At 50.9% G+C, this 15,244-nt stretch overlaps 1 protein-coding gene across 1 annotated transcript in view; it reads left to right on the top strand.

Annotated features, from left to right (window-relative positions):
• The window catches only part of SLIT1 (slit homolog 1 (Drosophila)), a 179,008-nt gene that overhangs the window by 135,452 nt on the left and 28,312 nt on the right, over positions 1 to 15,244 (top strand). Inside the window, exons 18-27 of the mRNA XM_010833109.1 lie at positions 27 to 171; positions 797 to 871; positions 1,015 to 1,158; positions 3,982 to 4,125; positions 4,407 to 4,573; positions 5,988 to 6,120; positions 7,114 to 7,182; positions 10,085 to 10,156; positions 12,039 to 12,110; positions 12,954 to 13,025. Coding sequence (XP_010831411.1) covers positions 27 to 171; positions 797 to 871; positions 1,015 to 1,158; positions 3,982 to 4,125; positions 4,407 to 4,573; positions 5,988 to 6,120; positions 7,114 to 7,182; positions 10,085 to 10,156; positions 12,039 to 12,110; positions 12,954 to 13,025 — 1,093 coding nt within the window. The remainder of the gene's footprint in view (positions 1 to 26; positions 172 to 796; positions 872 to 1,014; positions 1,159 to 3,981; positions 4,126 to 4,406; positions 4,574 to 5,987; positions 6,121 to 7,113; positions 7,183 to 10,084; positions 10,157 to 12,038; positions 12,111 to 12,953; positions 13,026 to 15,244) is intronic.

Below are 15,244 nucleotides of genomic sequence, written 5' to 3'. Positions count from 1 at the left end.
CCCCGGCCTCTGCCCTCTCACCACAGGCGCTGAGGACTACCAGCTGAACAGCGAGTGCAATAGCGACGTGGTCTGTCCTCACAAGTGCCGCTGTGAGGCCAGCATGGTAGAATGCTCCAGCCTGAAGCTCACCAAGATCCCTGAGCGCATGCCCCAGGCCACGGCCGAGCTGTGAGGGTCTTCAGCTGCCCCACACCCTCACCTGCCCCCCAGCTCCCACTGACCCTCCTGGGCCTTCTTTGGGTTTTCCTCTGCTGCAGCTTTCTTTGGGGACCACTGGAGACCCCACCCCAGAAGCATGCCAGCTGCTGGCTCTGGCAGGGAGTGGCCCCTGTGCCCTGACTCCCAGTCCTACACACTCCCCACCCCGCCCCAGGGCAGTCTCTGGGCCCCAGAGCAGGTCACCAGCCTGAACCAGGGCAGTTTCTCTCAATCATGCTTTTGCTTTCTTTGTGGGGACCTGGTTCCATTAGCTCAAGTTGTAGCCTAAGCCATTCTTTTATTGTTATTTCTCTAAAAATATAAATCTGTGCACATGTATATGCATGTGTGTGGATACCTATACACACCTGTTATTTACATAGGTACATTTCATGGCATTTTTCATGTTAAAATTATCCCCCTTTTACCCCCCTAGCACTTGGCCCAACCTTCCTTTGAAATAGGGTCAATTCGCTCGGCCAGAGAAATTCTTCCAGGAGTCCCCTTTGTTTGAGTCCCAAATAATCTCAGTTTGGAAGATACTTTAATGTCTGTCCTTTATGGATGTATAAGTTCCCTTCGTTGCCTCTTACAGACGATTAAACAACAATGAGATTTCCATCCTGGAGGCCACCGGGATGTTTAAAAAACTCACCCATCTGAAGAAAATGTGAGTTACTCATTGGCGGGAAGGTGCAGTCAGGAGGCTGGGCAGGATGGGGAAGGGAAATCCTTAGACCTCGTGGGGGTCAGGGCTCTGTGCGTGGGGCTGGGTGCAGGGAGGGCGTCCTGAACTCCACAGTCCTCCTCCAGAAACCTGAGCAACAACAAGGTGTCGGAGATTGAAGACGGGGCCTTCGAGGGCGCAGCCTCAGTGAGCGAGCTGCACCTGACCGCCAACCAACTGGAGTCCATCCGGAGCGGCATGTTCCGGGGCCTGGAAGGCCTGAGGACACTGTGAGTGTGCAGCCAGGGGGCAGGGGGGCAGGGGCAGAGGCCAAGTCACAGCGTGGGCACCTGCGTTAAAGGGCAGGAGAGCGAGGGGGTGTCTCTACCCTAGCCCCAGCTTGCAGCAGTTGAGGGGCTGCGGCCGAGGACCCTGGCTGAAGCATACCGAGTCATCAGATGCTGGTCACTGTGGCACGAGACCTGTCTTCTTGTTCCCTGGGGTGTGGGGTTCATGGCAGGTGAGGGAATGGGGACATGGGCCCTTCTTGAGGTCTCCTGTCATTGCCCTGCGGTCAGGCTGCGACATCACAGCACATGTGTTTAGTTCAGGAGTGGCCGGTGCGACAGTGGCAGGGACGTGGCACAGGGGTGACTCAAGTGGGTGTAGGTGGGAGTCCGGGACCCCACGACTCAGAGCCCAGGCAGAGCTCTCCAGACGTCGGGAACCAGCCACTCCTCCGTGAATCTGTAGGGAGCTCCTCTCTCGGTCCAGGCAGCACCAGCTCTTCAGGTGACCGTGTAGACCTTTAGAGCGTCCAAGAGGCAGTGCTGTCTTGTCAGACTTGCCACAGGGCCAGACATGTGCTATATCTGCGCTGTCCAGCCTGGTAGCCACGTGTGTAGGGGAGCACTTGACATGTGGACACGGCTATGGAGGCACTGACTTTTGAATTTCATTTCATTTTAATTAATTTAAATCTAAATGGCCGCACGTGGGTAGTGTCTACCATGTGGACAACACCTCTAGAAGCCACCTGCCTGGATTTAAATCTCAGACGGCAGTAAGGCTATAGATTTGTTTTCTGAGCACGTGTCATGGAATTTAGGTAAGGTAAACATATACACGAGAGGATTCCCTGTGGACTTTTGTCTGTTTTACAAAAGGTTTTATTCTGCACTGTTTTGCAGCTTTTTTTTTTCCACTGGTGTGTCAGGTTCTTCATAGAGGGCTGCCTCTTTCTTTTTTATATGTGCCTACAAATTCTTGAAGGGCCCACATGGCTCAGTGGTAAAGAATCTGCCTGCTAATGCAGGAGATGCAGGAGACACAGGTTCAATACATGGGTCAGGAATATCCCCTGGAGTAGGAAATGGCAACCACTCCAGTACTCTTGCCTGGGAAATCCTGTGGACAGAGGAGCCTGATGGGCTACAGTCCATGGGGTCGCAAAGAGTTGGACACGACTGAACAACTGAACACGCATGCAGTATTCCTTGAGAGAGGGTGCCGTGGGCATTCAACCACTCACTTGAGTTCTTTCCAAGGAAGACTTGGAGTAGACAGGAAAGAGGAGGGGCTGGTGCTGGGACAGAGCCTGCAGGAGTGGTGCAGGCACAGGAAAAGGAGTGCCCATAACCCCTCCGCTGGTCACGGTTAATTATTGACACACACACACACGTGTGTACCTACATGCTTACACACATATACCCACATACATGCATGCAAACATACAGACATATCTTAATGAAATCCTTGAATACATTTTATTTAGTAATCTTTTTTCCTTAAACATAACGTGAGCATCTTTATGATTTCTTTTGAATGATTATATATATTACATAGGGCTTCCCTGGTGGCTCAGACGGTAAAGACTCTGCCTGTAATGCGGGAGACCTGGGTTCAGTCCCTGGGTCTGGAAGATCCCCTGGAGAAAGGCATGGCAACCCACTCCAGTATTCTTTCCTGGAGAATCCCCATGGACAAAGGAGCTACATAATTATTAGAGATTAAGGCTAATTCTAATTTTATTACAAGCAATGCTGTGATTAATGTCTTCATCATGAAATTCTATGCCCATTAGGAATTATTACCTTAAAGATAAATCCCTAAAGGTAGACCTGCTGGGTGAAAGCACAGAGGGCCGGGTTAGGGTTCCTGGTACATCTCACCAGGCACACTTCCAGGAGGTCCCCAGTAGTTCTCCTGCCAGCTGTCATGAAGGTGCCCATCCTCTTACCCTCTTGCCAACCCTGAGCCTTATTGTTATTATGTTTTTAATGATTTTGTAATTTGGCAGGCAAAGATGCAGTATCAGTTAAATGTCCTTGATTACTAGTAAGTTTGAACATTTTTCAATGGATGTTCATAAACTTTATTTCTGTCCATTCATGCTCATGACTCATTTATTTTATAGCAGAAGTTTGTGCCTTTTAATCTCCCTCACCTAGTACATCCATTTTAATTTAAACCATTCAACTCCTTTTGTGAATTGCCTATTTTATGTCAGGCTTGATTTTAGTTTTTGTGTGGGAAAGAGAATAGAGTCAGATGTTCAAGGACAAACAGAGACTTTTGCAGCTATAAGTGAGGAAGAAGGTCGTTCTGGAAGGAGATCATAGCTGGGGAAAGGTGTGGGGATGCCGGCCTGGGCAGCAAGCCTGAAGGACAGAGAGGTGGAGAGTGTGACCATCCCTGGGAAGGTGGGTAGGTGCTGGTCTGGGGCTGGGTAGTAAAGAGTTTAAACAGGATTCTGTGCACAGTTTAGAGGCTGCTGTGGGCTTTAGGCTGGAGAGTGACGTGGCCAGGTTTAAGTTTTAGGCAAGTCTCAGGTGCTGACTGTGGTGCGTGGCCTGGAGGTTGGGGAGGCTGTGGGCACCCGGGGATGAAGGTGATGGTTGTCAGCATGGGCGGCCTGTGTGGGCAGGGTGGAGAGGCAGGCATCTCAGAGGCAGGCAGGGCAGGAGAGGAGCGCTGGTGGGCGCCGGGCTCCCCTCTCTGTGGCTCAGCGTCCCCGGAGGAGAACCTGTGAACTGGCCGCTGGTGGCCAAAGCACAGGGCAGGCGGATGGCCGTGCGGCACAGCCCCGGCTCCCCCTCCTCTCCCGGCCCCAGGATGCTGAGGAACAACCGTATCAGCTGCATCCACAACGACAGCTTCACGGGCCTGCGCAACGTGCGCCTCCTCTCGCTCTACGACAACCAGATCGCCACCATCTCCCCGGGAGCCTTCGACACGCTGCAGGCCCTCTCCACGCTGTAAGTGCGGCTCCGAGGGCGCAGGGCCGGCGCGGGCGGGGCTGAACCCCCGGAGCCCCGCCCGCTCGTCGCCCTGCAGGACGCGGCCGGTCTTCTGCGGTTACTGTGAAGGACTCCGGCGTTTGGGTCCTTGCGCGTTAACATGCCACCTCCTAGAAGCTGCTGGCGGTCCGGGAGTGGTGGGCGACCGTGTGGCCAGCAAGTGGCGGGCGGGAGCCGGCTTTGCGGGGACAACTGCGTCTGGCTGGGGGCGGTTTTCCTGGTCACACCACCTCTTCCAGAAACCTTCTGGCCAACCCTTTCAACTGCAACTGCCAGCTGGCGTGGCTGGGCGACTGGCTGCGCAAGAGGAAGATCGTGACGGGGAACCCGCGGTGCCAGAACCCAGACTTCTTGCGGCAGATTCCCCTGCAGGACGTGGCCTCCCCCGACTTCAGGTGTGAAGAAGGTAATGCGTGGGCACCCTCCGGGGGATGGGGGGATAGGGCGTGGTCGCGCCCCAGAGAGGAGGGGTCCCCTGGGGAGGGGAGAAGTGAGGAGCATGGACACTCAGTCAGTCCTGCCCCTGCCTCAGCCTGGTGGGGTCTCCGGTGGGCTTGCTGTTTTAAAAAATGGGGAAATACAGACAAAGGAAGGGCATAAATGTTACCTATTAGCTCATCACTCAGAGAAAACCATAGTTAACATCTTAGTGTGATGTCTTTAAGTATGTTTAACCCAGAGACCTACCTCCTAGCTGTTCCTAAGGGCTCCAGGCCATGGATTCAGCTTGTCTGCAACACACACCAGACTCTCTTAGGGGGCCCCCATCCTCCATACTTGGGTCACTTCTTGGGTCAGTGTTCTCTTTTCCCTGAATCCTTGATCTCTCTCCTGGGGTCATGTCCTTCTTTCCCTGCACTCACAGAATCTAGCCTATCCCTCCATCCCCCGCCTCCCCCTCCAGAGCATCACACACACAGGCAACTGTAGGAAGCAGATTTTTACCAAAAGTGACAGAGTCTTGTCTTGGCCCAGCTGTCTGTGTTCAGGAGCCCCGGCACTGGGGATTTCTCCGCCTGCCTTCAGCTTCAGCCTCCTGGCTTCTCCCCACCTTCCTCAGCACCTCCTATTCTCTTTCCAGTCTGCTTCCTGGGACCCTGGTGTCCTTATCGTCCCTCTTACACTCAAGCAGAAGGAAGGAAGGAACACAGAGGGTGCTCAGTACTATTTATTGAATGCATGAATGAATCTGTGAAGGATGTTGGGATAGAAGGCGCTCAGATTCTGGGCCAGCCAGACCTGGGTACAGACTCCATGTTGCCTCTGATCAACCTCCAGACCTGAGCAAGCTATTTAACCTCTCCCAATCTCAGTAAGATAGAAAGTCCTTCATTCCTTCACTCAGCTGACCTGTTTGGAGGCTGGTATGGGCCGGGCCCTGCTGTCAGTGCTAGGCCCCTTCAGTGAACAGAAAAGAAGAAAGGAACACAGGTCTCCGTCCCCGTGATGCTCACATTCTAGGAGCAATGGTGGTCCCCGTTTACCGCATCATTAAAGAAATTACATTTGGTACAGTGTCTGGCACACAGTAGGTGCTCAAGAAATGATGTGGCCAGCATCCTCCTTCACTGCTGTACCCGGGTCCATCTCAGGTCTGAGGTGGAAGAGGTGAACCCAAGACTGATTCTAACCTCAAAACAGATCCAAGGGGCTTTGGCCGTGGTGGAGGAGGGCTGCAGCCAAGAGAGGACTGACTGGTATACAACGTAGCATCAGCAAGAGGCCTCTGTTCCGAGGCGCCCTGAAGCGGGGTGCTGGCTGCATGAGGCCCTGAGGAGGCCTGTCCCCTCACTGACGTGGCTTCTCACCTTCCTCCCCAGGCCAGGAGGAGGGGGGCTGCCTGCCCCGCCCGCAGTGCCCCCAGGAGTGCGCCTGCCTGGACACCGTGGTTCGATGCAGCAACAAGCACCTCCAGACCCTGCCCAAGGGCATCCCCAAGAATGTCACAGAGCTGTGAGTAGCCCCCGCCTGCTGGCAGGAGGAGAGGGTGACCAGGACCTCTGCAGGGTAGACAAGGCATCCTAAGGGCTGCTCTCGGTGGGGCTGCAGCTCCAGGAGCTCAGGTCAGCTTTTTGATGACTGGTGGTCGTGGGGGTGGGAGGGCAGGTCACAGCATCTTGAATCCCAAGCTCTGCCCTGTAGACAAGGGGAGCCCTGGGAAACTTGACAAGGAGTTTAGCGGCTGGGCTTTAAGGACAGTGGTTGGGTGGTGGTGTATGTAGTAAGAAGCAGAATGGAGGCCCAGGTGCGGAGAACAGAACAAAGCTGCTGCAGGAGCCCAGGCCTGGGGGCTGGTGCAGTCGGGGAGGGGGATATGAAAATGGAACAAAAGGGAATGATGAGAGACCAGGGGGTGGGAGAAGCTCGGTCAGTCACAGAACCGGCTGCAGAGGGAGGTGGAGATTCCTGTCAGCGTCCTGCGCCTGGATGGTTTAGCAACATGCAGTGTGGGCTGATGGAGTCAGGGGAAGCCCATGTGGTTGTGAAAACACAGAACTCAGGTCTGGGAGTGTTGGGGTCTGGGACCAGCCTCAGGCACCTCACCAGCAGACAGAGGGAGGGACCTGCGTGCTGCTGAGGGCTGGCAGGTGGGTATTAACATGCCAATCAGACCTATTTGGCCGGAAAGAAGGGCAGAGGGTCCTGGATTGAGCCTGTGGTGCCCACTGACAGGGAGGATGCTGAGGGGCCAGGCAGGGGCTCAGGAAGGAAGCCATAGGAGGCTTCACATGTCTGTGGCTTTTACCAGGTTTTTTGGTGGCACCTTCCCAAATGGCCTAATGTCTGTATTTTCTCCTCCAGTTAATGATTCAGGGCCAATCGTGTAGTCCATAGGTAGGAAAGGACATGGGTGAGAAGGCCCTGGCTTCAGGGGAAGGTTCTTGCAGTGCTGGACTCTGCTTGAGGCTGAGGTGGCTGCACTAACTGCGGTCTTCTCTCCTGTAGCTACCTGGATGGGAACCAGTTCACGCTGGTTCCAGCACAGCTGTCCACCTTCAAGTACCTGCAGCTTGTGTGAGTATCCTGGCCCATCTCAGAGGACAGGAGGGCCGTTGCAATCTAGCTGTTATTGCTCCATCTTTCCTGGAATTCCCTACAGACCCCACTCTGGTTCACCCATTTTTTCTTTTTCTTTTTTTTTTAGTTGAAGTATAGTTTATGTATTCTTGACTTTCCTTGTGGCTCAGCTGGTAAAGAACCCGCCTGCAATGTGGGAGACCTGGGTTTGATCTCCCAAACCTGGGTTGGGAAGATCCCCTGGAGAAGGGAAAGCCTACCCACTCCAGTGTTCTGGCCTGGAGAATTCCAGGGACGCTATAGGCCGTGGGGTTGCAAAGAGTCGGACACGACTGAGAGACTTCCCTTTCACTTTTCACTTTCTTGCATTGGAGAAGGAAATGGCAACCCACTCCAGTGTTCTTGCCTGGAGAATCCCAGGGACGGGGGAGCCTGGTGGGCTGCGCCTATGGGGTCACACAGAGTCGGACACGACTGAAGTGACTTAGTAGTAGTAGTAGTATATGTTACAGGTGTACAATATAGTGATTCACAATTTTTAAAGGATATACTCTATTTATAGTTATTATAAATATTGGCTATGTTCCCTGTCTGGTACTGATCCGTTTTTTAATTTCACTGCATCCTGTTGGGAACATCTGTGCATAGAACTGTTTTGCCACCTAGTGGCCATTCTTGGGAATTGCATTGTTCCTGGCTGGGGTTGGACTGGGTCTGCTTCTGCCCACACCATCCCCGAAGTGCCCCTGGAGGCTGATAATTACTATTAATGAGGGTTATCCTTGCAAAGGTAGGAGCCAGAGCAGAAGTAGAGAGTTATGGAAAACTTCTTGATCCAACCTTGGCTTCCAAACCAAATATGAGATACGGCAGCCTCAAATACGCATCTGTAACTAACTTTTTCTTTAGGCTAACATCTACTATTCTGTTATTTCCACCTTTGACCTTTCTACTTCATGAAAATGTACAAAGTAAGCCTCAGAATAAGGTTAGCTCCTCTTAGCCTTCCAGCTTAATTAACAGCTCACTTCAATTGTCTTTGCCCATTGGCCAGATTCTGTCAAAAAGGAGCCCAGAGACTGTTTCATCTTAAGTGCCTTGGAGCACTGCTACTCTAAGTGTGGTCTGTGGGTCAATGGCAGCTTGAGAACTATTTGTAATGTGCTGCAACTAGATAAAGGACTTGCATCGGAATTTTTATCAACACAGTTCCTTCCTTCATTGGGGAAGTATTGCTGTGGAAAAAATGTTAGCTAATCTAAGTTGCGTGTTTAACATCATGTTGTTCTTAGTCGCGTCCAACTCTTTATGACCCCATGAACTGTGGCCCACCAGGCTTCTCTGTCCTTGGGGATTCTCCAGGCAAGAATACTGGAGTGGATTGCCATGCCCTCCTCCAGGGAATCTTCCCAACCCAGAGGTCGAACCCAGGTCTCCCACATAGCAAGTCAATTCTTTACCATGTGAGCCACCAGGGAAGCCCATAGGTGATTGCATTTTGGCACAGGTCCCTTGTTTGGGGACATTCAGTTCAAGTTCACATTGAGTAGCACTGGCTTAACAGAATTTTGACACTCCCGTTTTTCTGTCTTTGCTAATGACCTAGCCATTGTGTTTTGAGTGATTGTTCCATTGGCCAGGTGAAGATGGTAGGTAGAGTGCTTTGTGGCTGACAACGGAGAAGGCAGTGGCACCCCACTCCAGTGCTCTTGCCTGGAAAATCCCATGGACGGAGGATCCTGGTGGGCTGCAGTCCATGGGGTCGCTAAGAGTCGGACACAACTAAGCGACTTCACTTTCACTTTTCACTTTCATGCATTGGAAAAGGAAATGGCAACCCCCTCCAGTGTTCTTGCCTGGAGAATCCCAGGGATGGGGGAGCCTGGGGGGCTCACGTCTATGGGGTCGCACAGAGTCGGACACGACTGAAGTGACTTAGCAGCACAGCAGCAGCAGTGGCTGACAAAGAGAGAGAGAGCACTTTTTGGTCTAATTTGAGGCAGCTTCACTAGTGATGTGGATATGCTTGAAGAGGAAGGGAGTGAGAGGGGACTGATGTCAAGGCAGTTAGTACTATGAAACTGCCTGTCAGGTCTGAAATACCAGCCCCTCCTTATCACGGGGAAAGAGAGGTCTGGCTGGGACCACAGAGGAGGACACCGTCTGCGCTGGATGCGGGGCGGGTGGGAATCCAGGAGCATCCGGGAGGGCTGAAGGACTAAAGGAAGAGGAAGAGCAAGAACAGGGCTTAGTGATGACCATCCCTTAGGGGTGGGTGAGAAAGAAGTGCAGCTGAGTGGTAAGGGGGAGTGCGTGAAGACTGGAGTCGGAGGAGAGATTTGAGAAGAGGGTCAGCACTGCAGGGTCACTCTGAGAGTGCATTTAGTGACCAGGGCCTTAGGGGCCAATGGACGAGAGTCTGGCTGAACCTCCTCCCAGCTGTGTGACCCTGGGTGGGTCACCTCATCACCCCGAGACCCTGCCCCTTCTTTTGTAGAATGGGTTCACTACCTCTCCCGCAGGATTATAGGGAAGGGGAGTGAACGAACCCACGTAAGATGCCAGTGAGAGAGAAAGGAGGAGAGCCCCTCACACCTGGCAGTTGAGAGACCCGGATGCCCTTGGTGGGAGTATTTCCATGGTGGGCAGGGGCGATGCCAGGGTGCAGGATGAGGAAATAGAAACCTGGAACCCTGGGGACAGAGAGGGAGTTCAGGGATCAGAGCTGGGGAGCTGTAACTGGTTGTGAACCAAATGCCTCTTCCATCAGCTCCCACCTGCCAGTGGTCAGAGCCACTTGCCCACCTGGCTGGGGGATGGCTGTGGCCAGAGTGGGGAAGGGGAGGAATCCTTTCTTTCTAAATGATGATACTTTTTTTTTTTCTTCTGTCTTTTCCAGGGACCTGAGTAACAACAAGATCAGTTCCTTAAGCAATTCGTCCTTTACCAACATGAGCCAGCTGACCACTCTGTGAGTCCCGCCGGGAGGAGGGAGGGCTCATGATTACTGGGACTCTCCCCAAGCCTCGGTCATGAGCAGGTGTCCCCACATAGCCTCCTCAGCCTCCAGGGAGGGTGCCAGGGCCTGCCAGCCAAAAAGACTTTTCAGAAACATTCTTTTTATTGTGAAATGCAGCATATATATGGAAAACTGCGAAAAACATAAACATATAGTTTAACAAATAGTCATAAAACTAGCACATGTATAAATACCTAAGGCAAAAACTAGAACACAGCTAGCACCCCAAGAATTCCCCTGTGCCTTCCTGAGGCAGTCCCTACTCAGACTTGTACAATGATCTCTTCCTTGGTCTTTATAGTGCCATCTACATATGTATTTCTACACAGTGAAGTTTAATTTTGCCCATTTTTGAGCCTTATATAAATTGAATCATATAGGATATATAGTCTTTTATGTCTGTCTTCTTTTATTTTCCATTGTGTCTCTGTGAAGCTGTGGTCTCTTCATTTTCGTTGCTATACAGTATTCCTTTGTAGGACTATGCCACATTTTGCTCATCCATTCTACTATTGATGGATATTTGGATTGTTTCCAGTTTGGACTGTTGTGAATGGTGACTCTGAACATTTTTGTGCCTATGTTCTAAGATATTTTAATGATTGCTTTACTTATATTCCAAGCAATTGGTTGGAAAGTAGTAACAAGCATTGCTTATATTTGCCTGCTTAAGAATTGTATTTTGTTCACCTTCCCAACACCTCATTTTACAGATGATGTGCCAAGAACTTAAGAACTTTCCCTTAGGTCCTACTGTGGTCAAATAGCAGAGCCAGTATCCCAAAAGACAGGTTCCTGACCCAGGCAGGCCCCCAGGAACAAAATGTGGGCCTGAGGCCATGGAACACTGCACTTTCCTGCCCTGGGTTCCCACTTCAAAGTCTTCATGAGCCTATTGACTGAAAGAAAAATACATAACATAAAAGTTGAGTTAAGCCTGGAGACAGCCTCTCAGATAGGTCTGAGGAACTGCTCTGAAGAGGTAAGGGAGGAGCCAGGATACAGAGGAACATTTTTATGAGAAAAACATGTAGTCACACATCAAAAGGTTACTGCTAATCACAAAGAACATATCTCAGGTGAATGACTTTAGTGCTTTTCTGCCTATGCGAGGATGCAAGAGTCTGGGGTCATTTGAATTTTTTTCCTTAGATTTGCATGTTAACTCTCTAAAGGCCAGTATATTCAATGCACAGAATATTTTCTTTCTCCTTTCTGAATTCCCCGCAGGGTGCACCGTCAGTAATGGCTTGATCCTTGTGGAACTGGATTAGCAGGCAATTTTTTTTCTTTATGAGCCTGTGTGTGAAGCTGCCATGGCCTGTGGCAGTGACTCTCAACCAGGGGCGGCTCTGCCCACCAGGGAGCACTTGGGAATAGTTGAGAACTTCTGGCTGTCACAGCTGGCGGAGGGCAGGGGGAACCCCTGGCATTTCATCGTCAGAGGCCAGAGATGCTGCTCAGCACCCCTACAGCACACACAGGGCAGCCCCCCTCCCACCCAACAAGGAATGGTCAACAGTGCTGAGGCTGAGAAATCCTGGGCTAGGCGATCCTGGCAGCTGTAAGGAGGAATAACCCTTTCCTGTGATAAAAATGTCTCATTTCTCTTGTTATTATTTTTAAAATAGCTCTAGTGAAGTATTATTAATATCTAATAGTGTATCCTTAAAGTGTAAAAGTTGACACATTTTGATTTATGTTCATGCCCATGGAATCATCACCACAGTCAAGATGGTGACCATCTGCGTCAGCACTGGAAGTGCACCCCTTAATAACTCTTCCCCCTTCCTTCCTCCCTTTCCCCCACCCTCCTCTCTCTTCCTTCCCCCAGGATCCTCAGCTACAACTCCCTGCAGTGTATCCCTCCTCTGGCCTTCCAGGGGCTTCGCTCCCTGCGCCTGCTGTGAGTCTTCCCGTTCTCCATTCCTCCGGGGAACTCTGCCCCACGAGGGGCCTCCTCATCCCCTGGTGGACAGGAATGTCCCCACATCCCTCTTCACCCCGCTGCTGGGCAGGAAGGTCCCCGTGTCCAGGGCCCCAGCAGGGCCAACTGTGCCCAAAGTGGAAGGCCAGTCCTCTCTCATTTGGGTCCCTAACGGAGGCCCAGGAATACATGGGAAACTTTGGGGAATGCTCATCCAAAGTTGCAGAGACAGTAGGGGCTTAGTCTTCTGTCTCAGAGAATCCAGCAACCAGGGGCTACTGCCGGCCCCAAGTTGTGTTTGGCATATACGTGTAGGGGCAAGTTCCTAGGCATTCAAGATAAGGTAGCCCCTCGCTGGCATGTGAGTCTCCTGTCAAACGGTGAATGTTGAACCTGCTCTAAAGAATTCCCACCGCGAGGTGTGGCCTGTGCTCACAGCACGCCTCTGGAGTATCCTTGCCCCAAGTCCTCTGGCAGCCACCTGGGGCAGGGGGGCATTCTATACCCTCAACTAGGGTCTCACCAGTAGCTTCCCTACCGGGAAGAAGCCTGTATCCCTCAGGCTCCCTGGCTGAGTTAGGGAGGGTGCGTGTCCATTTGTCCTGTGAACAGGCATGGTGCGTGGGTTAGTTGTGATAGCACAAGCGGGGTCTGTGATAGTCACAGAGTCTGTGCTAGCCTCTCCTTGCCTGTGGCCATCCTAGCAGGATCTCTCACTCAGGGACCCTCTCCCTCAAACACGCCCCTCTCAGCAGAGAGTGTATCTCCATCAGTTCCTGAGTCTGCCTCAGTCTGAGTCCTGACGGCCTCTTCTCTCTTCAGGTCCCTGCATGGCAATGACATCTCCACCCTCCAAGAGGGCATCTTTGCAGACGTGACTTCCCTGTCTCACCTGTAAGTAACTCTGACCCAGTCTCCTCAGCACCTCTTTGTATTTAAATGGAACTTGGATTCCAAGAAAGATGTCGCCTCTTGAGATTATTACTTTTAATTTAGCTCGTGAGCTTCAAATGCTTCCTGTTTCAGACTCTTACACATTCAGATGGGATTGAGAACAGTTCCTCACGAGCAATAATAAAAGTAGTCATGACCTTGTGTTGACTGCCGAGCACGGCACCTCCATCAGCTAATGCAACCCCTCAGCACTCCTACAACACAGCTACCATTATTCCCATCTTCCACATGAGGAGGCAGGTCCAGAAATTTGACACGCTCACCCAACGTTGCGTAGGGCAACAGTAGGGGCTGAGTCTTCAGTCTCAAAGCCTGTTCTCTGAAGCACAATGCCAGTATTGTGCCTCTGACTTCACATGGTAGGTGAGAAGCTCTGGAAATTTAGTACCCCCAAGGAGTGTAATTGGTATAACTGGATGCTGAAATGAAATGTAAATGAAAGTGAAAGTCGCTCAGTCGTGTCCGACTCTTTGTGACCCCATGGACTATACAGTCCACGGAATTCTCCAGCCCAGAATACTGGAGTGGGTAGCTGTTCTCTACTCCAGGGATCTTCCCAACTGAGGGATCGAACCCAGGTCTCCCGCATTGCAGGCGGATCCAACTGAGCAACTTTCACTTTCATTGGATGCAGAAGGGCTTCTAAAACCATTTAGCTGGCAACACCAAGAGCATTCTTAAAAAGCAGTATGCTCAGTTCCTCAGAAGGCTGAATGTAGTACCATATAACCCAGCAATTCTACTCCTAAGTATGAATCCCAAAGAACTGAAAGCAAAGACTCAAACAGATACCTGTACACCCTGTTTAGCATTATTCACACAATAACTATACAGCAGAAACAACCCAAGTATCCACAGACGGATGAATGGATAAAAAAATATGGTACAGTGGGATATTATTCAGCCATAAAAAGGAATGAAGTTCTGACACGTGAGCAGACCTTTAAAATATGTGAAATAGCTAAGACATAAAAGGACAAATATTGTGTGATTCCACTGAAATGAGGGGCCCAGACTAGTTAAATTTGTAGCTACAGAATGAAGAATGGTGGTTGCCAGGAGCTAGGAGGAAGAGGAAAAGGCAATTTGTGTTTAATGGGTAAAGAGTTTCTGTTCAAGGTGATAAAAAGGTTTTGGAACCAGATAGTGGTGCTGTGTACTCAGTCGTGTCCGACTCTTTGCGATCCCACGGACCGTAGCCCACCGGGCTCCCCTGTCCATGAATTCCTCCCTGTCCATGAAATCTTCCCTGTCCATGAAATCCCCCTGTCCATGAAATCCCCCCTGTCCATGAAATCCTCCCTGTCCATGAAATCTTCCCTGTCCATGAAATCCCCCCTGTCCATGAAATTCCCCCTGTCCATGAAATCGTCCCTGTTCATGAAATCCCCCTGTCCATGAAATACTGGAGTGGGTTGCCATTTCCTTCTCCAGATAGTGGTGATGGTTACACAATATTGTGAGTGTAATTGATGCCACTGAGATGTACACTTAAAATGGTCAAAATGGCAAATTTTATGTGATAGGTATTTTACTGTAATTTAAAAATGAGGGCGTATAAAAGCAGTGGGCCATGAATTACGATTAATTAGGGTCATCCTAGTTCTGAAGGTGGGGCCAGGCACAGAGCAAATGCGTCCTTTCCTATCCTCTCATCTATAGGTCGAGATCATGTTCAGCCAGACGGATGCAGCTGGGACCCTGGGCATCACCACATGCTCATGCTCTCTGCCTCACAGCCAAGCAGCCAGGGCCCAAGTAGGCAGGCAAATCCAGATCAGAGAGCTTTTTGGGGTCCCCAGCATCTCTGCTTGAAGTTCATTCACTCAACAACCTCCCTGGATTTTCTCAGCTCTAAGACTCATCATTTCCACATTCAGTCTCTGAGATCAGAGTGTATCTTACAGATGATCTGTGGGTACTTAGTGAACACCCAGGACTGATCTCCTTTAGGATGGACTGGTTGGATCTCCTTGCAGTCCAAGGGACTCTCAAGAGTCTTCTCCAATACCACAGTTCAAAAGCATCAATTCTTCGGCACTCAGCTTTCTTCACAGTCCAACTCTCACATCCATACATGACCACTGGAAAAACCATAGCCTTGACTAGACAGACCTTTGTTGGGAAAGTAATATCTCTGCTTTTGAATATACTGTCTA

The sequence above is a fragment of the Bison bison genome, unplaced genomic scaffold (assembly GCF_000754665.1).
Source record: "Bison bison bison isolate TAMUID 2011002044 unplaced genomic scaffold, Bison_UMD1.0 scf7180017862979, whole genome shotgun sequence".
Classification (NCBI taxonomy): Eukaryota; Metazoa; Chordata; class Mammalia; order Artiodactyla; family Bovidae; genus Bison; species Bison bison.
The sequence above is the reverse complement of the archived record's forward strand: the minus strand, read 5'-3'. Positions and strand labels throughout refer to the sequence as shown.